Raw genomic sequence first — 26658 nt, 5'->3', positions numbered from 1 at the left:
ATAATAAGAGCATCTTTCTTGCTACCTATCTTTGTAGTATCTTTAGTTCTTCACCTGTGTCCTAAATGAGAAATGGAGATGTAAAGATGAATTTAGTCAGCTAGCATACTTATTTAATTTGAATTGTGTTTGCTTCCCTATGTAGAGCAGTATTCCTTCCACTCAAGAGTAGAGGGCAAATACAATTTGGGTAGTATGGTAGGTAAATAATGCCCTCTCCTTTTGCCAAGAGGTCCATATTTTAATCACCAGGAACTGAATATGTGACCTCATGGCAAAGAAGAATTAAGGTTACAGATGAAATATGGTTGCTAATCAGCTTACTTTAAGGTAGGAAGATTATTGTGGATTATCCTGATGAGCCCAGTGTAATCACAAGGGTCCTTAAAAGTAGAAGGGGGAAGCAAAGTTGACAGAACTAAAGAGAGAGCAGAGTGAGAAGGAACTATTTTTTAAAAATATTTTTTAGTTGTCAATGGATCTTTTTATTGTATTTATTCATATGTGGTGCTGAGGATTGAACCCAGGGCCTCACACATGCCAGGCAAGCACTCTACCTCTGAGCCACAACTCCAGCCCCAAGAAGGACTTATTTTTATGGCTCTGTATTTGGAGATGGAGGAAAAGGCTAGGAGCCAGAGAAAGCAGAGCCAGACACTGCCGTGCAAGGGAACAGATTCTTCCCGAGAGCCTCCAGAAAGGAATAGTCCTACTGACATCCTTAATCTTAGCCCAGAAAGACCTATATCAGACATCTGACCTTCAGAACTGTAAGAAATACACTTGGGGTAATTTAATTTGTTAAGGCCGAGATAAAAGGAATATGAGTAAGAATATTGTGACCATTTGGTTATTTAGGGAAATGAATGGTATCCAGTATTCTATTAAGTTGGGAAAAGTGGGATCATTTTGAAGTTCATCACAGTAATCTAGGAAAAAATGTTAAGAAAGAATAATGTCAGAAAGGGATTTTCACTAAGGCCAGTGGAAGTAACAAAAGGTGGTTTGAAAGTCGAGGGAGGCCATGTTGAAGGTATTGGTTGCAGATATACTGCTTGTTTTTTTATTGGGGATTGAATCCAGGGGAGCTCTACCACTGAACTACATCCCCAGCCATTTTTATTTTTTATTTTAAGACAGGGTCTAGCTAAGTTGCCCAGGCTGGCCTTAAAACTGTGATCCTCGTGCCTGGGCTTTAAGTTGCTGGGATAACAGACATGCACCACAAAGCCCAGCTTCAGATACTCAAAATTTGAAATGATGGTGGCAGTCTCCTTCCCTATGAAGTTAATTTATAAACTTATTAAAACTTAATTGAATGCACAGAAAAATTTGTACTCAAGAGGGTGATGTTTCAAATCAGTAAAGCCTTAAAATCTCAGAGGTAGTATGTTGAGGAAAGAAAGGACAAAGTTAACAGCCATGTAAATAGCTTGCCAAAACAGGGGTTCTTATAAATTTTTTTCCAGTGTGGTTGAGAAAGAGCCTAATACTTGAAGAAGTTGTATTTATTGTTCTCAGTAGGACTGTGTCTGAGTTCATTCTAAATATAAGAACACATTTCCATTCTAGGTTCAGGTGTTTCTCGATGACAGTAATATCATTGGGCAGCACAAATTTCAAAAATTTGCTATCTTTAAAAGTAGTTTTTGTTCCTCTAAAACATTATTTTACTGCTTAACACACACCACAATAAAACACATTGTCTTGTGTGACATAAGGCTCTCTTTCTGACAGTTACCACTCTTTCATGGTGCTCATTGTATAATATTTTATCACAGTAACTAAGTGTGTGGTTTATTTAGTGACATTTACTGTTGCTTTATTCCAAAATTGTTTTTCTGCTAAATAGGTGGTCTAACAAATTTATTGAATCCTTTAATGCCTATGCCTGCTTATATATTTGGTTTTCATTCTGTACTCTTACAACCCTGGGTGTACTTTTTTTTCCCCAGAATTTTTTTTTTTTTAAATTTTTTCCTTCAACTTGAAATGTTATTGACAAGAAACAAAAAATAACCTTTACTATTGTTAACCCATGCATTGCTTTAGGAATTTGGGTTACCATTTCTCTGCTTCTTTGGATTTCTGTTTTTAGCCTGCCTATCTGCCTATATGATGAAATTTAAGGAGTTTGTCAATGGATTTATTTTATTCTTTTCCATGTGTGTTAATAATTAAAGAGGTCTGTAGGGGAGAAACAGGGACACAAAAAAGATCCTGTGCTTCAGTTAAGAAACTATTCAAGCTCACTTGCAGTAGATGAAATCCCTAAGGCATCCTCCTTTCTAAGTTTGACTGTAGGGTGAATTTCCAGGGCAAGAACTTAATGATGGCAGTTTTGGTAGCTGCTGCCTTCAGTGGTCTTAGTCACTGTTGGCATCTGACTTCTTGTAGAATGGATAACTTTTTTAACACAGAAAATCTGTTAACAAGTTTTTAAAAATTTCCCAAGAAGCTAAGATAAACTCCCTTTTACCCCCCAAAAGGAAGGGAGTATTTGTGTAATGTAGTAATTGAAGTCAAATCCAGGGGATCGTGGATGCTTTGGCTTAGCAAAGATCATATTGTATTTTCAATTCATTTTATTGCCCAACCACTGTCTTTATGTCCAGTGGCCTAATTGTTGTTTTTCTGGTGGTGTTCAGGATTCTTTTACTCTGGGTCCAGTGAGGAAAGGGAAATCACACAGTAATGAGAACAGAGAATGTTTAATGTTTACTTCTTACTAGCTAACAGCTAGTAAGAAGTAAAGAGAGCTGTAAAAAATGATAGTAATTGATGTAAGAGCACTCTGTACCTGTTAGTGCTGTGATTGAGTAACCAAGCAAGCAACTAGCCCAGGTTTTGAGATACAGGCCTTGTCAGAGAGGGTTTGTCTATGACTCATTGGACAGCAGAGAAATTGTTGATGGAATTTGATAGAAACTCACTCTCACTGGTACCAGGAAAATATGTTTTTAGTGGGTATTGCTACTTGTAGCCTTGTAGAGTGAGAGGAAGCTGTGGGCTGTGGTGCAGCACAGGAACCTGGTGCTGGAGAAACCTGCCAAGCAGTGCCTAGACCAGGAAGTAAAACTCTTCTTTCCTGCAGTGTCTCTCTGGTGCCATCTGCTAAACATTACCCATTAGTTGGAGTTGATACAGAAAATAGAGTAGTTTTTCTTTGTACCTAATCCCTGGTAGAATTTGGGCAACAAACTGCTGTTCTGGGCTTTTCTTGAAGCGTATGTTCATAGATTTTATACCCTTGCCATCCAGAAACTTTTTCTTGGAAGTAAAGTGTTGGTAGATTCCTTTTGTTTTAGAGGCCAGTTCCTGCCTTTGTTGTTCTCATTTAGCTGATCATAGTCATTTTCCTGCTTCCTGCATCCTCTCACATTTTTAAATCTAAAAAGGAGTCATGGTCCTGGACCAAATTTTGGGATATTTTTTCCCCTTTAACTATAGTGATAAGATTATGTCTCTTTTTTATAGCTTTAAGAAGTATTACATAGTTTCTTTGGCTTATTTTAACATAAGGTTTTTGTTCTTGTTTTATAAATAGCAGACAAAAAGAAAGCAGTCACTTTTCATAGCTTTTATTTTATGAAGTGTTGAAAATTAGCCAAGATACTACAGCCATGAATTCTGTCAGTATGGCTTTCAGTGAGTAGTTTTGTCCAATGAAAGTGTAAACTAGGTAATTTTAGGATTTTCTTCTTTCTAATTATTTTTCTTGACCTGCTTTGCACAAATATTAAATTTTTGTTTGGGTTTATATTCACAGGGAAATTATGATGCAGATGCTTTAAAATTTTATAATGGGGTTTCAAGCGTTGTTAATATAGTGTGACTTAAAATTTTTTTTTAGTTGTCAATGGACCTTTATTTTATTTATTTATATGTGGCGCTGAGAATTGAACCCAGTGCCTCACACATGCTAGGAAAGTACTCTGCCACTAAGCCACCACTCTAGCCCCTAGTGTGCCTGTTATTGATTAGCTCTCATTTTGTTGCTATTGTCACCATAATGTAACAACCAAGAATTCAGAGGCCAAAAAAAGCTCATGTAACCTATGCTAGCCAGGTTTTATAGGTCAAGGGAGTGATTTAGAAAATATTAGTATACATACTCTTAGATTGTTAATGTTAGGTTGTTTTCAGGTAGGCATTCTGAACACATTTTAAAAAATCTCTTGGGCATTTTACCAGTATTTGTGTATTTATAAAACTTTAATATATTTGCTCTTCTCTGAAATTTACTGTGGTTAAACATTGTATAAATAATTCTGAAGAGAATCTGTTGCCTCTCTTTCTTCCTGCTGTGTGTATATATCTATACATTTTCATGTTAATTAATCTCTCCACTGGCTAACCTGAGGTCACTGAAATATCAGCTTTTCCAACTTTTTTGGGGACTCTAACATCTCCACTCATTTCCTCTTTGCTTCCTAATTTACAGTGTTATTCAAACCATTGGAAATTATTTATAAGTTTAACTGCTTTATAATTTGATAATACCTTTGTATCAGAAATTTATCCTGTCTATTGTATTCCTAATTAATTTCTCCTGATTTTGAACCCTTGAAGCATTTGGCTTACCCTTTTTTCCCCACTTTTTTTTTTCCCCTTACTTTTTCGAGTGGTATCATTAACTTAAATTGTAAGCTCTTTAGTATTGCTTTTCTCTAATGAAATGTGTTCTTTTTACATCTAATTTAATTAATTTAGATTTTGCTCTACTGGGAAGTGAACCCAGGGGTACTGTACCACTGGGCTATATCTCTAACCTCTTAATTTTTTTAAATTTTAATTTTTTTTTTTTATTAAAGACAGGGTCTTATATAAGACACAGTCTTCTGAAGTAGCTTATTCTTCTGGCTATGAACTTGTAATTGTCCTGCTTCAGCCTTCTGCTTCACAGGATTATAGACGTGTTCATTGCCCCCCACTCTTCATATTTTTAAATGACTTGGAAACTAAATTGCTCATTTGCAGTGGTCTTGAATAGTCTCTGTTATACAGCATTATGCTAAGTGAAAGAAATAAGCAGGTGAATAGCATTTAAAACTTTAGTTTGAAATAATTTTTTTTTGGTACTGGGGGTTGAACTCATGGGCACTTGACCACTGAGCCACATCCCCAGCCCTATTTTGTATTTAATTTAGAGACAGGGTCTCACTGAGTTGCTTAGTGCCTTGCCTTTGCTGAGGCTGGCTTTGAACATGTGATCCTCCTGCTTCAGCTTCCCAAACTGCTGGGATCATAGGCATGGGCCACCAGGCCTGGCTAATTTTTTTTTTTTTTTTATAATGGGGATTGAACCCCTTTATTTTTTATTTTGAGACAGGGTCTTGCTACTTGCTCAGGCTGCCCTCCAACTTGAGATTCTCTGCCTCATCCTCCAAAGTAACTGAGATTATATGTGTGTGTGCCACCATTCCCAGCATATCCAAAGGATATTTTAATCATCCTGGAAATAGGAGCTGACAGTATAACTGAAACTGTGTCATTAGTTCCATAGACTGTAGGGCCTAAGGTTAAAATTGACTAGAAAACATTAAAGAAATAGGATATTCTTGGCCCTTTGATTTTTTTTTTTTTTTCTTTTTCATTTTTTTTGGGGGGGGGGGGTTACTGGAGATTGAACTTAGGGGCACTTTACCACTGAACTCCATACCCAGCCCTTATTTTTTTTTTAGTGAGACAGGGTCTTACTAAGTTGTTGAGGCTGACCTCAAACATGGGTTCTTGGGCTGGGGTTGTGGCTCAGTGGCAGAGCGCTTGCCTAGCATGTGCAAGGCACTGGGTTCAAGTCTCAGCATCACATATAAATAAATAAAGACCCATCAATAACTAATAAAAATATTGTTAAAAAAAAACATGGGTTCTTCCTGACTCAGCCTCCTAAGCTGCTGGCATTATAGGTTCGTGCCATCACATTCAGCTAAGCCTACCTTGAAGAGGCTATGGTTCAGTGGGTGGGAAATAGAAGAACAGTTTTGTGGAGAGGTGATAGAAGATACACCCAAGGTGTTTAAGAGCATAAAGGGACTAAATTCATCATTGAAACCCTGAACTCTCGTGTGACAGTTTTTGGAGATGGGGCTTCTGAAGAAGTAAGAAAGGTTAAATAAGGTCATAAACCTGGGGCCCTGGCCCAATGGTATTATTAGTGTTCTTTCAAGAAGAGACATCAGAGAGCTCAGTCATGCTTTCAGGTGCATGTATACAAATGAGGTCAGATGAGGACACAAGATGTTGTTCATTTTCAAGCTAGAAAGGAAGACTGTTCATGCTGGCATCTTAATCTTAGACTTCTAGTTATCAGAACTGTAAGAAAATACATTTATTAAGCCCCCCACCACCCACCAGTTGGTGGTATTTTGTTATGGGAGTCCAAGTAGACTAAGACAGGTTCATGAGTATTCTGGAGGTGGGTTTAGAAAAATTTTTTTAGCAGGAAGGGGCTTATTTATGGTAACTGGTTAGCAAAGAATTTCCAGGTGGAGATTTAATACAGATGAAAAGGCATGGAGACATGACAAAATATGTGAAGGGGAGAAGGGAACGCCAGTGAAGGCTATGCTATGTCAAGAGATGTTTGGAGGTGCTTTTGAAATGGTATGCAGGGTCATATCAGACAATCCATAGTTGGAAATGGGAAAAAGTGGAGCTCAGATGTGCATACAGTTGTGTGACTTTGGACATAGACCACAGTTTTAAGCCCAGTTCTGAATTTCTTCCTGAAATGGGTATTGTTTTTTGTTTTTGTTTTCTTTTGTAGCACTGGGTATCAAATGCAAGACCTTGTGCATGGTAGGCAATCCCTTACCAATGAGCTGTATTTCCCAGCCTTTTTGTAGATATTTTTGGTGAAGAATTAAGAGATTTTTGTGAAATGCTTGTTTGTGTACCAGGCATCTAATAATATACCAGTAAAAGGTGGAAAAAAATAAGCTGTGTTTGATTCAAAACAAAGGTTGAACTCATTACACTCTGTGGAAGTGAATGGGGATTAGTTGTATATTGTATTTATGTGGGGTTTAAAAAGTTGCTTTTTTTGTTTGCTCCTATGTATGTATCTATCTCTGTGGAGGATAAAGCAGGACCTTTGTTGAATGAGGAAGATCTCCAGGAAGATCTGGAGAGATTGGAGAAGCAGGTAATGAGTTTGTTGTAGAGAAGGGAGCCAGAGCTGAATAAAGGCACAGAGATTGCTGGGCATGTTGGCACACACCTGTAATCCCAGCAACTCATTTGGCTATAGCTGGAGGATCTCAAGTTCAAAGCCCCGTCCCTAACAACTGAGTGAGACCCTGTCTCAAAATAAAAATAACTGAGGATCTAGCTTAGTGGCAAAGCATATCTGGGTTTAATCTCCAGTAGCTCCTCCTCCCTGAAAAAAAATTGAGGAACATGAATCTTGAGGGGCACCAATCTAAACAGTAGATTTCCTATATTACTTTACAAAGATGAGAGATTATTACCTTGGTCCAGGATCAGGAGTTTGTAAGATTGGGTGAGACAGAAAGAATGAGAGGTTGAGAGAGTCATTAGCTGAAAGCAGTGTTCATGGGATCTATTTGGTTGTTGAAGAAAGTGATATTAGCAATTGTCAGCCAGTTATGGCCCACAGGACAAACAAACATGTCCTGTTGCTTTTTTTAATACAGCCTGTGAACTAAGAATGATAGTTTTGTTTTTCAGTGGTTGGAAAAAACATCAATATAAAGATATTTTATGATATGAAAATTACATGGAACTTCAATTTCAGTATCCATAAATGAAATTTTATTGGAACACAGCCATGCGCTTTCATTTACATATGGTCTGTGGCTACTTGTGCCTTAAAGCAGTGGTAAGGTTCAGTAGTTGTGACAGAAAATCTATTGTCTGCAAATTCTAAAATATTTAACATCTGACTTTTTATAGGAAGAATTTACTAATTCTTATTCTAGAATAATAGCAACATTGAATTTAATGACAAGAAAATGAGCAAACTATTAAGATCAGATCAGAGAAGGAAAGTAAGGATTCAGATAGGACAGATGGGTAAGTAGTAGATAAAAGTTGAAGGAATAAAAATGGTTGCTACTTTTGGGAATTGAATAGCTTGTTCTCTAAACATTGAAGAAGCCCATGATTATGGTAAAAGTTGAGCAAAGAAGACTAAGGTAGAGATGCTGGAGTTCCCAATGAAGGTAGAAGAATTGATGTTTCAGAAAAGGAGGTTAGGAGATAATTATTAATAATTAGTAATTAAAAATGCCAAATATGTTTTTGACAAGTGTTTTAAAAAATCATCAATCTTACAAGGCCAAACATTCTCTAATTTTGCATATTTGTAATTGCATATTTTAAAACCTAATTTTATGTTTGCTAGTGGTTTTGTAATTATTCTTGCAAATTCCTGTTGATGACCACATCCTCTGTTTTTTTTTTAAAAAAATTATGTTTATTTGTGAATACTCTTATACATTAGGATGATAATAACCTTCTGCTACATGATGTAACTTTTTTCCCAGTTGTATGTATTCTGATATTTTATCATGTGTTTGTTTTATCGGTGTGCTTTGCCAAATGGAATATTTCATTTTTATATAGTCCTCAGTCTATCCTTTGTGATTAAACCTTTTGCTTTTTTTAAACTTAGAATGTCTCTCTGCCTTAAATGAGCTATGTAATTGTCTCTTTTTCTGGTTATGATTGCTCGGAGGCAGACAGGTGATTGAGCTTTTGTTTTGGTTGCTCAGAGGTAGATGGGTGACTGAACTTTTGAGTAATTGGTGATTACTCATATATTGTTTGTACTTAGTTTTCTCATAATCTAAACTTCTAGTAATATGTACTTTTCTGGACCTGATTTATATATGACTTCTTATAGACCACTTTAAATCCTTAAAGAATAATGTGTTGGAGATGATAAATTAGAGATGATGGTCATGTACATGGTGTCTGTACTGTAGTCTGCTCTTTAACTCTTACCATAATTGTAGGATTTTCAATGTATTGTAAACAGTCTATTCAAAAGAAACAACCATCATGACTTCTCTAACTCTTGTTAGAATTTTATTTTCTCTTTTTACTTTCAGTCTCTATGTCTTTTGATGAGGTGAGGTGTGAGGTAAGTTTCTTGCAGTAAACAAATTGTAGGGTCTTTTATAATTTAATCAACTAGTCTGAGTCTTAATTGGAGAATTAAGACTGTTACTTTTTCCTGTCATTTTGTTGTTTTTCTTCTGATTGTTTAAATAATTATGTTCATTTTCCCCCCTTATTTATCTTAGAGGTTTGATGGTTTATTGAATTAACAATGTTTGATTCTGTTCTAACTCTCATTTACTTATCTACTCTTCTGTTGAGACTTATTCTTGGAAAGAATATTTTTGGTGTGAACTCATTTTTTGTTTATTTTTGACATATCAGTAGAAGAAAACAGATACAGAGTATCTTGAAGTGATGAGTAGCCCCCAATTGTACATTTTTACATTGGGATATTCTGTATTTGTGTGTTGTTCTTTGTGAATTTACAGCCTTTAAAATAAAATAAGCCCCATTTCAAAAGTCTGACCTAGGAAGAACTGAATTTTGGAGGTGCATAAAGTACTATAACTTTCAAAATAAAGGATTCCAGCTTGACATGCCTCATCTGGTTCTGTGTAGTTTTATATTCTTTTATCACCTCATATCCTATACTTTAAACTGTAACAGAGTTGCTGCCTACTGTTTCTCCACTTTGTGTTCACACTGTTTTGAAGCCAAGAGGAATAGGAAAATTGAAAGGATGAGGGGGAGGGTGGAGACTGCATCTGTGACTAGATATCTCTTAAAACTTGCCAAATGCTGAAATGTGTAACATGAATGCTTCAGAAGGAACTTTCTTTAAAGTGTTGAATTGGAAGAGTAGGAGAAGGAGGGGCTGGGGATGTGGCTCATGTGGTAGCGCGCTCGCCTGGCACGCGTGCGGCCCGGGTTCGATCCTCAGCACCACATACAAACAAAGATGTTGTGTCCACCGAAAACTAAAAAATAAATGTTAAAATTCTCTTTCTCTCTCTCTCTAAAAAAAAAAAAAAAAAAAAAAAAGAGTAGGGGAAGGAGACAATCTTGAATTATTTTGTGACAGTGAGTTATCACCTATCTGATGAGATAAAGATTTGAGAGTTCAGGAAAATACAAAGGAAAAAAATTCTTTAATTTTTTTTGTAGCTCTTTGGTATATTCAAATTTGAATTGGGTACATTCAAATCCAAAGCAGAAAGCTAGATTTTACCCTCACAGTAGTCAACAGTTATTTATTAAATGGTTGCTAATACTATATAACTACAATGGATTTTCTTTTTCTTTTCTGTTTTTTGTTTTGCTGTGCTGGAGATTGAACCCAGGGTCTCATCCATGCTAGACAAATGCTATGCACCTAGCCCTGACTGTGATGAAGATAAGACATTATTTTTATGTCTTCACTGAATTTATAGTTTGAAATTAAAAGATGTGTGGAGCTGAAGAAAACTGTTTAAGACAGTTTTGCTAAACTGTATAACATGTACTCTGTAAAGGGAAAAAAAGTTAGCAAGGGCAAAAGTTAGCTAATGAGAGCATCTGACTAATCCTTTCTTCCAAGATTCCCAGTGAGTACAAAATGACAACTACTCATTATTTAGGCCTTAAATCTAGTTGATCACAGAGTATGGCAAGAAATACCACATTGTGCATTTCAGCCAAACTTAGGTGTAAATGTGTATATTCTCCCACCTTCTGTATATCCTGTTCTTGGTTTTTCATCTTGTTACCTCTAACTTCAGGATTTGCATTTCTATTCTTTACTTCATTAGGTGATAATGTCACTAGATTTGAGAACTAGTGCTTTTTGTTTCCTCTTTTTGCTTAAAATGAAAGTTTAGAATACTCTATTTTTATCACAGAAGTGAAGTAATATATTGGAGATCTGCATGTCACAAGTTTTATGTGCAGGATATTATTTAATCTTTACAGATTTATAATGTGGCTATTATTCCCATTTTACAGTAAGAAAACTGAAGATCACAGAGTGTTTCTCCTGAGGATGCATAGATAGTAAATAACATGCTTTCTTCTACTTCTTTATGCCTTTCTGAGAGTACTAAAGGGAGACAAAGTAGGAAATGGGAAGATTAAAAGGAAGGAAAGATCAGAATTGATCATCTTACCAGCTAAAAATTAATTTCATTCACGTTGGTGTTATAGGTTAGGAACCTTTGAGTAAATTCTGTTTAGAAGAAGGCTATCATAGGTTGGAGTTCAGTTGTGGTTCGGCGATGCAAGACATGAGCTGTGTTGGGGGTATTTGAACTTTAATGAAAGGAAGAATGAAGTGGTATGAAGAATCAGAGCCTGGCAGCAAAGATTTACAAACACAAAGTGAATGACTCCTACATGTAAATTCCAAAAAAAAAAATTAAGGTTTGTGTTTATTAAATAGAAAGTTAAGTAGGTGTTTTGGGAACTTTTGGCAAGTGAGTAGTGAAACAACTTGTTCTTTCATAATTATTTATATTTTATTACATATATCAGCCCTATCCGTGAGAAAAAAATTTTACTCCTTGTTCCATGACTCCCATAACAGGAGCTTTTGGATATGAGGAACATTCTTTGTTCATTTCCTCAAATAGTGTTCTTTGGATCACTGGTCTTTTCCCCCACACAGCTGGTTGAGCATTGTCCTCACTTGCGGAGAAAGGAGCAGCAAGGAGCACTTGGCTGCTGCTTCCTGGGATCTAGGAGGGAAGGAAAGTGAGTCAGCATTCATTCTGTTCTCCCACTCCATGACATCTGTCTTCCATCTGTCTGCTTCCCACCTCCTTTGACTTGTCAGCACTTACCCTACACAAGGCATTCTCAAGTCGCCTAAAAGACACCACAATACTGAAAGATGGCCTTCAGCAGTTCCTTTCTACATCAAATAGATTTAAGGCACGAATCTAAACTTTGGAAGAATAGCAAGAAATGTTTGAAATATTTCATAAATCATTTCAGGTGTGCATATGTGAATGTGCCTTTTTTTGTATACTCTCTTCCACCCCCACCACATTCACATACATACATACACTAGGGAGAAAATGCCAAGGAATAAAATTGTGGTTTTTGGCTAAATATTGAAGACTTCCTTCTCAGGTTGATGAATATTAAGTGCTTATGCTATTCTATTCAGTCTTTTATTCTGCTTTCTGTTTTTTTTTCCTCTTTCTCTCAATTTCTTATTTTGCTTTTATTGTTTATTTTAGGAATTGAACACTTTTAAAATTATTTCCTCTCTGGAAGAGAAAATGGCAGGAATAGGTCAGTAAAAATTGACCAAAGTAGTATAAATGTTGAGGGATGGATGGGTAACTAAAACTTCACTGGATTCAAATGCAGGTTTGACTGATGCTGAAATAACAGGGAAATTAGAGCCCTGTGGGACTTGATGAGTCACAAAATTAGTATTTTTATTTCACAGGTGAGGGAATAAATGTTCTGGAGATTTATGCACATCCAATCAGCAGTGTTATCTGTGGAAGCAAGAAAGAATAGATATTGATGTGTATCTGGCAATTTCCCTTGATCAAGATGGGATTATCCAAGAATTGACAAATTATTTTCTATATATATATATATATATATATATATATATATATATATATATATATATTTTTTTTTTTTTTTTTGTAGTACTGGGCACTGAACCCAGGGACCCTTTATTATTGAGCCAGATCCCTATCCCTTTTCATTTTGAGACAGGGTCTTGCTAAGTTGCTGAGGCTGACCTCAAACTTTCAGTCCTCCTACCTCAGTCTCCCTGAGTAGCTAGAATTACAGGCATGTACCATCATACCCGGCTAAAGTAGTCATTATAATGCAAACTTTGTTTTACAAGCTCCTTACATGTACAGTGATTATAATTTATTCAGAATCCTATTATCTTGCAGTTGAGGGATTTTTACATCCTGGTATATCCATGTGGAGGAATTTCATGCCTTTGGATTTTGGAAGAATATTTGATGGTATGAAAAAGTGCTTAGGATTTATTGAGTAAAACTCTGAAAAAATATTTACAGTATAATGCCAATGTTGTGTTTAAAAGAAGTATATAAATACTTAGCAAAGCATCTTTATATAGTAATTGGTTCTGTTTGCTGGGTGGTGGCAAACACCTGTAATCACAGTGACTCTGTGATTCTGCCTCAGGAGACTGAGGCAGGAGGATCTCAGGTTTGAGGTCAGCCTCAGCAACTTACCAAAGCCCTAAGCAACTTAGGGAGGCCCTATTTTAAAAACAAAAACAAAAACAAAACAACAAAAAACAAACAAACAAAAAACTGGGGCTATAACTCAGTGGTAAAGTGCCCCTGGGTTCAACCCCCAGTACCAAAAAATTATTTCCATTCTACTTTAGGAATAATGTATATCATGAAATAAGCTGTATTTTTGAAGCTCTGTGGTATATATAATTATATGATAATGTTCTTTTTCTTGATTTTTCTGTTCTAGTCTATCTTTCTTGTTAAATATATTTTTATTCCTTAGGAAATTATTCTCTATGTGTTTTTTTTTTTCCTTCAGTGTTGTGCATTGAACCCAGGGGTGCTTTACCACTGAGCTTATGTCCCTGAACTATTCATTTGTTTATTGGATTGGGGGTTGACCACAGGGATGCTTTGCTACTGAGATACATCCCCAGTCCTTTTTATTTTGAGACAAGGTCTCCTTTACTTCCCCTGACTGGCCTCCAACTTGAGGTCCTCTTGCCTCAAGTTACTCCAGAGGCTCTCGAGTAGTTGGGATTGCAAGTGTGTATCATGTTCCCCCTTTCTCCATATGTCTTTATTATGCTGCATGTAGTCTCTACACAGAAGACCTTTATTTTCCCCTTGTCAGTTTTGTTTACATAACTCATGTACACAGTTTAGAAAGATCCACAAACCTGGAAGCCAAAGCTTAATAGCCCATTAAAGCTAAAATGAGTCCCTTATTGTTGGATCCTTTTTTAAAAATTCATTTAGTCACTCCGTTAGTCTCCAATTCTGATTGGAGAATTTAGTCTATTTAAAGTGATTATTGATGGGTAAGAATTTAGTATTGACATTCACTTATTTATTTTTTTGCTTTGTATTTCTCTTCCAATCTTGCTGACTTTCTTAGCGATATATTTCTTTTTTAGTGGTATTCTTTGTTTCCTTCGATTGTTGTATTTTTGTAGTTATATGCTTTGTGTATCTATTAGAGGATTTTTATTTTTATCTTCTGTATATCTATTAGAGGGTTTTTTTTTTTTTTTTTTTTTGTGGTTGCCATAAGGCTCAGATAAAACATCTTACAGTTAAGTTGTAAAATCCTAATTTAAGCCAGTTCTACTTTGACTTCACTAATACACAAAGACTTTTTTTTTTTTGGTATTAGGGATTGAATCCAGCAGTGCTTTACCACTGCTATATCTTCAGCCTTTTTAAAAATTTTTATTTTGAGGCAGGGTCTTGCTAAGTTGCAGAGGCTGACCTCCAACTTGCTGTCCTTCTGCCCTTATCTCCCAAGTAGCTTGGATTACAGGTATGCACTGTGCTGGACTGTTTAAGATTTAAAAAAAAAATCTTAGAGTCTACCTAGAACGAAAAATACCCAGCCAGGCACAGTGGCACATGCCTGTAATTCCAGCGACTTCGGAGGCTGAGGCAGGTGGATCACAAGTTCGTGGTCTGTCTCATCAATTTAGCAAGACCTTGTCCCAAAATAAAACATAAAAAGGGCTGAGTATGTGGATCAGTGACTAAGAGTGCCCCTGGGTTCAATCCCTGGTCCCCTCTCCTAAAAATACCCAAGAAGAATTCCAGGAAACTATCAACCCATTATGAAAAAGCCATTGTAAATCAATCAATATGGGATCGAGAGAAGATAGAAAATAAAATGACTTCAAAGAAGGGAGCTAGCTACATTTTGCTATTGATGTCATGTTTTACATCTGCTTAATTGTATATATGTTAACCATTTGTTTATAGATTATTATTTTTAATTTGTTTTTTAACCCTTTTAATTCAGTGGTTTACATGCCACCTTTACAACATATGAAGGCTCTGAATTGGATTATATATACCTTTTTTAAAAAAAATATTTTATTAGTCGTCGATGGATCTTTATTTATTTATATGTGGTGCTGAGAATTGAACCCAGTGCCTCACACATGGAAGGCAAGCACTGTACCACTGAGCCACTATTGAACTTTTACTTTCATATTATATTGTTACTTGTCTTGTTTCAAGATGAAGGACTATTTTTAGAATTTTACATTCTCTCTCAGCTTTGTCATAGAATGTTTTTGTCTTTCAAATTTGAAGGGGACTTGTCAGGGCATAGTATTCTTGGTAGGCTTTTTTTTTTAAAGCAATCTGAATGTCAGCTTCTCCCTGTAAGCTTATATTTCTGTTGAGGAGTCCACTCATAGCCTTATGGGAGATCTTTTATATGTGATGAGTTCTTTCTTACTGGTTTCATAATTCTCTTTGACTTGATTTTTTTATTATGATGTGTCTTTAGTATTCAATTCTTAATTGCTCTAGAGTAGGATACTTTGAGCATTCTGAATCTGTATGTCCATGTGCTTCCTAAAATTTGGGAAATTTCCAGACACTATTTTTTTTTTAAGCTTTCTTTAAAATCCTTTCTCTTCCTCTTCAATTATTCCCATAATTTGTAGTTTTGTATGTTTGTTAGTGTCACATAGACCTCTTATTGTCTTCACTCTTTTTTAGTTATTTTCCATCTTGTTCCTCTAATTAGCTAATTTTTAGATGTACTTTGAGTTTTCTAATTCTCTGTGATCACATTTACTATTGCAATTTTCTATTGAAAATTTTTTTTCAATTCTGTCTCGGTTGGTGGGATTCCCACTGGAATCACATTAGAGTGAGTTTGATTGGGTCATGTGGATTGGGCTGGGTCCACAGTGGAGATGATGGTTGATGGACCTATTCCCAGGGTTCTAGTAAGCATGGGTTCTATATGGTCCATTGGTGGACTGGACTCCAGGACCCTGATCATGGTGCTGACACTAGGACGGAAGTGTGCTTCATGGCCCTATTACCATGGGTACTGATGGGTGTTACTTCCCGTGGGTCTTTGGGTGGGCTCCCATTTGACCACTGGAAAGGGTTTGTGTGCTGGGCACATCATACTCCAGAGTATGACTGAGATGGACTGATACTGATTCGTGGCTGTTATAGGTTTGCAGCTGAGACCAAGGTCTTTAAGACGGTCTCCAGGTCATGAATTTATGTGTCTTCCAGTGGGTTCTGGGTGAACAAGCCTATTCTCAAACTGTAGTTTCAAGATTCATATTGTACACAAGTTCAGAGCATCAACCTGCAGGGCACTACTTGATGTACTTCCCATTGGGCCTCCAGCAGGTAGGACTGCTCAGTCCATAATTGAGAGGGGCCAGAATCCAGATCCAGAACCACTTGAAAATATGTTGAGGGACAGATAATGACATGCCTGCCATAGTGACTTAGATTGTTATGTCCCTTGGCAGGATTCTAGCTGGGGAGAACTCCTTCCAGATCATATCTGGAAGGGACTGAAATTAGACTTCAGGGCTGATACAGAATCTGCTGTGAACCACTGCTGGTAGGCCTAAGCTGGTGGGCCAGGTTAATTTTAATTTAATTTCTCAGCAGTTCCCTATATAGGCAAGATTGCTCACAAACTACAGATGAGAGGCATTACAACTAACATTCAGGGCCCTTTTAGGCATTGCTGCAGGACAGAGTCCAGGCTCCCAGGATGCTTGTACAGGTGGGCTAACTTTCTAGGCTATGCTTAGGGGGGTGGAGCCAAGACAGGGTTTCTTCAGAATCTGCCTTGAAACAGGCTGTAAGCATGACCTTGTGGCACAGATGGCACGAGCCTCCCTCTGTATACTTGTACAAGCAGAACTAAGCAGAGACCTCAGCTGAGAGGGCTAGAGCCTAGTTACAGGATAACTTTACACTTAACAGTTGTGATCAGTGTTGGTGGGCAGATAACTCTGTCCAGGGCACTAGTGTGTGTGATTCATCTTGAACTCCTTTCAAGATGGCTTTTGGTAGCATTATCAAGGGCAAACTGGGCTGCATCCACGCCTTTTGGAAAATGGAGCCATTTTTGGGTTTGAAACCAGGAGCAGGATGCTTGGATTAGTTTATAAAGCACCCCTCTAATTTAAAGGCTTTCAGGGGTTTCCATTGTTTGCAGGAGGAAGTTTAGCTCAATGTACATGGCCTGCCTGTCTACCTGACTCCTTTTTATTAGACTTGATATGTACTACTTTGTATCTATGTACTTTATAGCTCTGCTGTACTATTTGTAGCGTCTTGAGTGGGTGTGTTGCCTCTTGTCTCATTGTCTTTTCACATGCTGTTTCTGCATAACTGAATGCCTTTCTTTCCCTTGTGCCTTTTGTGTTTACCATTGGTTCATTTTCTCTAGCAACATCTTCCAATCCTTCTGTTCTCACCCCCAACATACCTAGATTAGGTGCTCTATAATACTCTTGTATAACTTCATCGTAGCTCTTCATTTTTATAATTGTTAATTTCAGTTCTCCAGATGCAGTCTGGAGTCCTTTGGTTTCCATAAGATCCTTTAAGATCTCTGAGAGGTCAAGTACTGGATTTTCTACTGTAATATCTAAAAACACCTTATGTTTTGAAAAATCAGGATAAAAGCATATTACTCAAAACCTATAACCAGTATAACACAAAGAAGTAGCAATATTAATGACATTCTTACCACAGCTAAATCTCTACTTGCATTTGCACTTAGTATCATAGTCAATATTCACAGCCATAAACCCTAACATTCATCTTCCTTCCTCAAGATTTAGACTCTGGTCGCTAATTTGTTTCACGTAAATATACGAGAATTTAAAAGTCCAAACCTGGATGTATCTTTTTCATTAATCTGCTGGGGAAAAATGTATTAGCACTTTCTCATTTACATCCACAGCTTCCCCAGATCACTTGATGCCACTATACCAGCATATTGCCTTCTAGAAAAGTGCTCTGTATGATTACAGCTTTTTGCTTAAAGTCTACATAAATTGCTAAGGGTATCTCTTCAGTATGAAGACTCTTAATACTTCCTGATCATTTTAAAGTATAAAAATGTAGTATGAGCCACATTTTCTCATTATGGTCACAGTTATTACTCATATTAAGTGGATGAGCTAATTTACATCAAATAAATAAGCATTTTAGATCGTAAAGGAGTTCCTCTTACCTTCCGGAGATACATTCCAAGACTCTTGGGAGGAATACCTAAAACCTTGGGCAGTGTTGCACCCTGTAATTAAGAATCTCTAAACTGAAAATCTCAAATTGAAAATGCTCCAAAATCTGAAGTTTTTTGAGTGTCAATATAATGCCATAGTGGAAAATTCCACACTTTACGTGATGGGTCTTAGTTAAAAGGTAACTAAAAATACTGTATAAAATTACATGCATATAGTGTATATAAAACATAAATGAATGTTTATGTGTTGATATATTCAAACTTGGGTCTCGTTAATGAGATATTTCATTATGCATATGCAAAGTATTCCAAAATCTGAAACATATGGTTCCAGGTATTTCCGATAAGAATTCTCTACTTGTATCTGCTAATTTTTTTTCCTGTATATGTATACCTATGATACGCTTTATAAGTTAGGCATAGTAAGAGATTAATAACAATAAGTAATAATACATTGGAACAAGTATAACAATGTAAAGTTATGTGAATATGGCCTTTTTGTTAAGATATTTGTACTATACTCTTGTGATGTGAGGTGATATATGTAAAGGATGAGATGCAGTGAGGTGAATAACAAAGACTTTGTTACATAGCCTTATGATAACTAAGATGGTTACTAAGTGACTAATGAAGGTAGCATATAGAGTGTAGATGTACTAGAGAAAGCGATTATTCACTTCCTGGGTGGGATGGAGCCGGACAGCATGAGATTTCATCATGCTATGATGAAAAGCCATGTTTTGAAAACATGGAAAGTGTTCATTTGTTTACTTTTTCATTTAATGTTTTCAGACCATTGTTGAGTAGGTAGCTAAAGTCAGGGAAAATGAAACCAGAAATCAGGGAAAATGAAACCACAGTTGCAGGGGGACTACTGTATTTTCAGTTTCAGGAAACTTTTCTCATTGATTCCCTCTTGGATATTCTCTCAGCTTTCTGTTCAGATTTCCTTATTTGCCTTTTCCTACTAGACTATAGGGAAAGGAGTCTGGCATATCAAGTTTTACATTCTTGTACTGCTTCTTCTTATGTAATGTTTTTTCCTAAGTACTTGGTTTTAGGCATGTTGCTGTAGATCTGAATGAAACAGGTCTTTTAGACACAGGTTATATCACACTTGATGTATCTCTTATGGAAATGGAATTGCTCCTCACCAATATCTCAATCTGATTGACTCTTTTGCCTATAATAGATATTCTGTTCTGTTTTTTTTTTCTTCCCTTACTGGGGATTTAACCTAGGGATGCTTTACCATCGAACTACTCCCCCAACTCCCCCCCCCACCTCTTTTTTTTTTTTTCGATTGTTTTGAGACAGGGTCTCACAGAGCTGCTTAGGGCCTTTCTAAATTGCTGAGGCTGGTCTCCAACTTGAGATCCAGCTTCATTTATAGGCATGTGTCACTTGCACCTGGCTATTAGATAATCTTCAAAATGAACTCGTAGGTCTGTAAGAGATCATGAGCATGGAGCTGTGTGTAAATTTTTTGATTTGTTCTGTTTTTAATAGGGAGAGAGTCAGTAATTTGGTGAGACTGTCAAAAAGTTTCATTGCAAAAGAACACTCTCAAAAAAAAAAAAAAAACCAAAACAAAACAACACAAAACAAAATAAAACAAAAACAAAAAAAAAAAAAACAAAAACAGAACCTGAAAACAACAAAAAACAAAAATCACTGGCTTACCAAATCTGTTCCAGTGCTGACAAAAGGCCAAACTGTAGGTAATTTCTCAATCATCATTTGCTCTCTTGATTCAGTCAGTACCAGCTATTTCCTTAGTCTACAGTTCCCTTACTTCTTTAAATGTTCATGCAGTGTATGCTTTTAAGGAAGCTTTTCTTGATCTCTGGTTATAGGTCCCACTTTGGCTTCCTGTGCTTTATAGCACTCCACCCCTTTACATAAGTGATTTCAAGTGAATGACATGTGATGCTTTCTTTGTAGGCTTATTGTAATTTTTAAGTGAGATAATATGCAGGTAATGTTTAGAATAGTGTCTGTTGGTAAGTGGTGGTAGTTTTTGTTTGATTTCTTTTGCCTCTATTTCACCAAGATTGTAAGGTGTGTAATAAACAACAACATTTACTTATTTTGCTATGATATTTTTGAACAGAATGAAGTTCAGGAGGAACTAAGAAGGGTCAGATTCTTAAGCTCCTGGAATCAACATGGGGGAAATAATTTTTCAAACTAATAAATTGTGCCATTTATAGTATTAGAACTGTATGTTAATTGTCTGTGTAATCAGAATTACTCATCCCCAGCCCTATTTTGTATGTATTTGGAAAAAGAGTCTCACTGAGTTGTGTAGCATCTTGCCATTGCTGAGGCTGCTTTTGAAATCATCATCCTCCTGCCTCAGCTTCCCAAGCTGCTGGGATTACAGGCCTGTGCCACAATGCCCATCTCAGAATTACTCTTTAAAGGCATTTGGCAAGTGCCACACTGGGTATACACAGAAATGTCTCCAAGTCTAGTGTAGCCATTTTATTTTCACTTTGGAAAAAGATTTACTCTTTAAGTTATCAGATGAAAGAATTGACTTGTGCTCAGAGGCCATGTCACTTAAAAAAACTTGAAATGCTAGAGTTGCTCTCAGTAACTCTGGGTACTTCAGCTATAAAAAAGGTTGTTGAAACAATGACATGTTGAAGGAATAGTGGATTAACATCTCTTCATTGCATTACATGCTGCAAAATGTACTCATTGGCAAAGGAGGGTATGATAAGCCCTTGTCGCTTTAAAATTATTATTTTGAGGTTGGAGGTAGGAGTGGAGCCATCCAACTTTTTAAAATTGAGCTTGAATAAATTAAATTTAAATGAAATGTGAGTTTAGTGTTTCCTCTTCCTAGAAAGTTCTTTTTAACATTTTTCCCCATTTCTTTTTTTTTTGTGTTATCTTTTTTAAAATTCTAGTTCGTTATATATGATAGCAGAATGCATTTCAATTCATAGTACACATGTACAGCACAATTTTTCATATGGTTTTAATTTCCCCATTTCTCTTATTGGTGCATTGTAGTTGCACATAAGGGTGTGGTTTGTTGTTAACATACATGCACACAATATCACACTGTCATTTGGCCTATATCATTCCCCAATATTTCCCCTTTCACATTCTTCCTTCCTCACCCCTGGTCCTTTCCTTTGTTCTAATGGTTTCTCTTCTATTTTCATGAGATTCCTCCTTACACCTTTCTTTTCCTTTTTTCTTTGTACCTTCCACATATGAGAGAAACATGACCCTTGACTTTCTGAGTTTGGCTTATTTTGCTTAACATAGTGTTCTCAAGTTTCATCCATTTTCTGCAGATGATATTAAACCATTTTTCTTTATGGCTAAATAAAACTCCATTGTGCATATATACTACATTGTCTTTATTTGAGAAGTTCTTAAGGAGATTGTAGGAAAGAACAAAGGGAACACAGGCAAAGTTAGTGTACTGACAGGCTCACTCAAGGCTCTGATGGGTTTTCTTATCTAAAGCCAAGAGTAAGGGTGTAACCTTGCCAGAGTTGACTGTTATAACTCTTTGTTTTGGCCATGAATATTTCATTTCATACTTTCCATATTTATTCAAAATTAATACATGAATTTAACTATTAATGGTATAAGGTTAAATAGTATATTCAGTGTTATCTATTGAAATTTATTAGTTTATCAAGGTCCACTTACATTTCCACCTAAAATGCTCAGCTTTATCTGTTAAAGATGTTTATTGTGTGTATTGTTTGTATATAGTAGGGATATATATATAACATTTGTTTTAATGCTTAGACAAAGTTGTTAGTAAACTTTGTGGTCTCATTGTTTATTACAACAAGGTTTACTGAACAAAGCACTGTCTTTGTATACACACAAATGTGTGAGTCTGGCATTATTTGCATTTTATATTCATTGTTTACGTAATATATTTAACATTTTAAAGTCACGTAGTACATTTTAGAGTTACTCTTTCATCTTAAAGATTCAGAACTAAGGCCTGGCAGTGTCCAGATCAGCACTATACAGAGTGGCAGCCATTGGCTACATGTAGCTATTAAACACTTGAAATATAGCTAGGTTGAGTAATTGAATTTTACATTGCTTTTAATTGAGATGTAGATAGGTAATTGTGACTAGTGGCTACTATAATGGGCCATAGTACTATGGGCCATAGTACTAGTGACTTCTTTTTCCCCCTTTTTCATTGTATGATGATACATAAGCCACCTTTTGTGGTTTTGTAAGAATTAAGAAAAAAATAGTATACTTAAGACACTTAACATTATGCCTGGAGAAGAATATATTCCTGAAAAACGGTAGTTAATTTTAATGGCATATATTTAATAAAATGGAGTTATTTTCCTCTTGAATAGTAACTTATTTGTTTTTATTCTTTCCTTCCAGGATCAGTTTATTTTTGGAAATCAAGTGCAGTATTAAAAAGAAAACAAACCACACTACATTATTGGAAACCATTTCTACTGATCTTATTACATTTTAAAATTTATGATTTGATTTGAATATTATCATGGGAGGAGCTGTGAGTGCTGGGGAAGATAATGATGACTTAATTGATAACCTTAAAGAAGCTCAGTATATCCGTACTGAAAGAGTGGAGCAAGCCTTCAGAGCAATTGATCGTGGAGATTACTATTTGGAAGGCTACAGAGACAATGCTTACAAAGACTTAGCCTGGAAGCATGGAAACATACACTTGTCAGCACCTTGCATTTATTCTGAAGTTATGGAAGCATTGAAACTTCAACCAGGATTATCTTTTCTTAACCTGGGAAGTGGAACCGGATATTTAAGTACAATGGTGGGCTTAATTTTAGGTAATTTTATTTTTGTAAAATTCTATTTAAAAAAAGTAAGTTGATTTTGTAGTACTGTTGGTAATTTCCAGGCTTTGTAACTTTGTATACAGTGTGTTGGAATCTGTGTACTCAAAGTAGTTATCTTCTTTACTCAAATTTGGAAACTCAAAGTAGTAGTAATCTTGTCACTCCTAGCCCTGACCCAGGTAGTTTTTGCACAGATCTAGACTTCTGATAGCTCTTGGAACTATTCTCCAACTCTTAGTCATTGTACTTAAAATTGAGCAGTTGGTAGACAGAAAACTCAAGAATTATTTAGTATACTTCAGGTAAAGTGTTATGTTTACTGGCTTATGAATCTCATTTTAAATGGAAAGAGAATTATGTCAGTTTTTTGTTGGAGACACAGGAGTATGTGCGATATGGAGGGTGTAGCACTGGTGTACCAAAACTAGAGACTGAAGAAAAACACAGAAAAGGATGTGTTCACTAAAATCTTATCAAACTTACTCCATGTTTGTTGTGCCAGGCATTGTTTCTGGTGTGATATAGCGGTGATCAAAAGGGACAAAGATTTCTGCTCTCAAGGAGCATACTGGGTTTTTTAGATGAGTGCTAGACATTGTTAAGGCACTATACATGTAACAACTCACTCAGTATTCCTGATAGTCCTTGTAAGTACATACTGTTATACAGCAGAGTAAAGTGAGGCACAAACAGGTCAAAAAAACGACTTGAAGTCTCTGTTAAGGTGGAATACAGGTGGGAATAGCATGGATGGAGGAAATTCTGCTACAGAGACATTGTGTTAGATGGAGGATGAACTTGAAGTTTATTGAGTTATTTAGAACAGCCATCACTTTTATCAAAACATTAAGGTAGAAACATAAAGGCACATATCACTTTTGCTATTGTGGGGAGAGATTAGGAAATGTAAACATCCCTATTTAGCATGATAGGTGTGGATAATTGAGGTGTATGCTCAAGTTATAGGAATGAGACTGGTGTAAAATTCATTCTAAAGTGATCAGGCGTCATGGAAAGGTTTTAAATAGAGAATGATGTATCCTCTAGTAGGGTGACTGTCCCAATGTGGAACTGGAGTCACATTTTGTCACTTTTAAGGCATTTTTTGGGGGTCTGAAATCCCCTTTTCATATACACTAACTCCTCTTTTAGTCATGGAATCTGTGAGCTAGTTCATTAAAATAGGTGAGGGAGTACTTTCATTTCTCAACTGGTATAGGTTTTTTGTTTTTTTTTTCCTTTGGTACTGGAGCACTTAATCACTTAGCCACATCCCCAGCCCTTTTAATATTTTATTTTGAGACAGGGTCTTGTTAAGTTGCTTAGGGCCTCACTAAGTTCTTGAGGCTGGCCTTGAACTTGTGATCCTCCTTTCTCAGCCTCCTGAGTAGCTAGGATTATAGGCATAAGCCACAGCACCTGGCTGGGTTATTATTATTATTTTTTTATGATTAGTGTTATTTTATTCTTGCAAAGATAGATGAAATTACATAGAATTTGGTATCAGATGATATACTGTAGTCATAAAATGAAAAATACAGATAACTTTAAAAAATAGAAAAAGCATTATTGAAGTAATTGAAACAGACACCCTCAGTAAAGGAAGATCTTGGTTCAAGTTTGAAATGATATAGGTATCTCTCAGAGAAATCCTTTAACTTAACAAAATGTAAAATAATTCTACAAATTTCCAGACAATAATTTAAAGTTGTAAAGTGATTGAATGTAGTAAAAATACTCTAAAATTACAAAAGCCAATGCCCATTTAGTGACTGGGTTAATTCTTGATGTTTAACTACTGCTCAAGAAGGTAGCAAACAAAAGAGAAATTTAGACTTTTATATTTAAATTTGATGGTCTTCCTCATTCTGAGATATGAATTTTTTAGCAGGTTGAAACTTCCACATGTCTATCACTTTCATCACCAGAATATCTAGGGTTTATGACAGTCTCCGAAACAAAAGGAAAGTAGTGGGAGTGAGTAAGGAGAGCTGCTACTATTAAAAATGAAAGTTGCTGACCTTAACCAGTACATTTCTTGCTCTGGCAACTTTCCAGCTCAAGTTCAGTCCTCATAGCGTGTCTAGCCAGCCTCAGAATGCATGTTTATCCTGTCTTTGACTTCTCCAGTGCCTGCCAATTGGCTCCTACTGAGTAAGGTCAGTCTAGCCAAAGGAAGGTTAGCAGATGTGTGCGTCATAATTAGCAACCTTGCTAGCAATGAGGTCTCCTCCTTAGACTCCTTGCTTAGTCCAGTCTCCAAGACATAAGATTCCTGTGGTCAGATGCCCTTGTAGGCAGACCTCAGACTTTATTGTCTTGTCTTTTAATTCATAACCAGAGGGTATTGTGGAAGGAAGTAGACAGCTTGGGTAGATGATCTACAATGTGCTAGGTATTTTCCTCCTGTTATAAGGCTAGAGGGAGTCATGGATCTGTAGTTGGATATATATGATCATGACTTCTGGATACTACTCCAAGACCTTTTTGTGTGTGATCCTGCACAGTGAAAACTAAGATTTAATATTCTCCTTTTGATAAAACTATTCATTTAGTGGGAAAGATAAAAATTTTGAAGAAGGCAAGTCAGAACAGTATGTAAATCTTGATTATAGTTTACTTTGATTAAGCTTCTAAGGAAACTTAATCTTTTATCCCTTTGTCCCTCGCCCATTTCATGTGTGTTTTAAGTCAAAGAAGGGAGGGAACATATTCATAAAAATCACTTAGAACTAGGTCCAAAGAAGGATGCAGTGCACACTGTATTATCTGAGTATAGTGAATCAGATTTGGCACTTTTGCTTCACAGTGACCTTATTAACAGACATTTTCTCCTTAACAAGAAACTATAGCACCATGCTTTTAGCGTTTTTTGGTCTCTCAGTCCCAAGATATGGGTGATAGGATCCATAGGCAAATGGGTCCTACCTGAGGAACCACAACATACTACATACCACATACTTTGGAAGAAACCCGGCTGAAGCAGGGAGAGCAGGGCATCTGTGGTTTGGTAACACTATTAGGGAAGATGTCTCCTGGGGAGTTCCCACTTCGCTTCAGAGACACACATGTAATCGCCTCTTGTTGTTTATAAGGGGAAGTTTGTTTTTTCTTCAGGAAATTTCTTATGAATAAAGTATGCTTGATGCAGTTATCCATAAATGTAATTTTACCCTGTACATGGAGAATGGATCACTTGAACTAGAGTTTCTCATAGAGGCATCTTCTTGCTTTTCAAACTGAAGATAAATTTTTTGTGTTTTGGTCACTTCTCCTTGAGGGTCTTCCCAGGACTAAGAATTTTTATAGTGAATTGAGTTATTTAATTGATTCTCTTCTCAGTACTGTCTTTTCATCCTTTCTTAAGGAATTCTGCTGAAAAACCGAGTGCAGGAAAAGAGGCCTTCAAGTACTGTACTTTACCTTTGCTAATCAGGATTCAATTGAATATTAGAATTATGAAGGCAAGTTATTATAATCTCTTCTGATTCAGGATTATATGGTTCTTCTGTGTTCGGTTTCTTTTTGCTTAGGGATTCATTCCCATTTTTCTTATGTAATCCAT

General features: G+C 36.2%; 1 protein-coding gene across 4 annotated transcripts in view; it reads left to right on the top strand.

Moving 5' to 3' along the window:
• Pcmtd1 (protein-L-isoaspartate (D-aspartate) O-methyltransferase domain containing 1) overlaps positions 1-26658 on the top strand; it is a 75598-nt gene that overhangs the window by 14568 nt on the left and 34372 nt on the right. For 2 of the 4 annotated variants that reach the window (XM_076835840.1, XM_076835842.1), the window contains exon 2: positions 22654-23084. The exons of the other annotated variants lie outside the window; for them this stretch is intronic. In XM_076835840.1, coding sequence (XP_076691955.1) covers positions 22778-23084 — 307 coding nt within the window. In that variant the 5' untranslated portion in view covers positions 22654-22777. The remainder of the gene's footprint in view (positions 1-22653; positions 23085-26658) is intronic. 4 annotated transcript variants of the gene reach the window in all.

Source organism: Callospermophilus lateralis, chromosome 16 (assembly GCF_048772815.1).
Source record: "Callospermophilus lateralis isolate mCalLat2 chromosome 16, mCalLat2.hap1, whole genome shotgun sequence".
Taxonomy (NCBI): domain Eukaryota; kingdom Metazoa; phylum Chordata; class Mammalia; order Rodentia; family Sciuridae; genus Callospermophilus; species Callospermophilus lateralis.
This window is presented reverse-complemented; position numbering and strand designations above follow the sequence as displayed.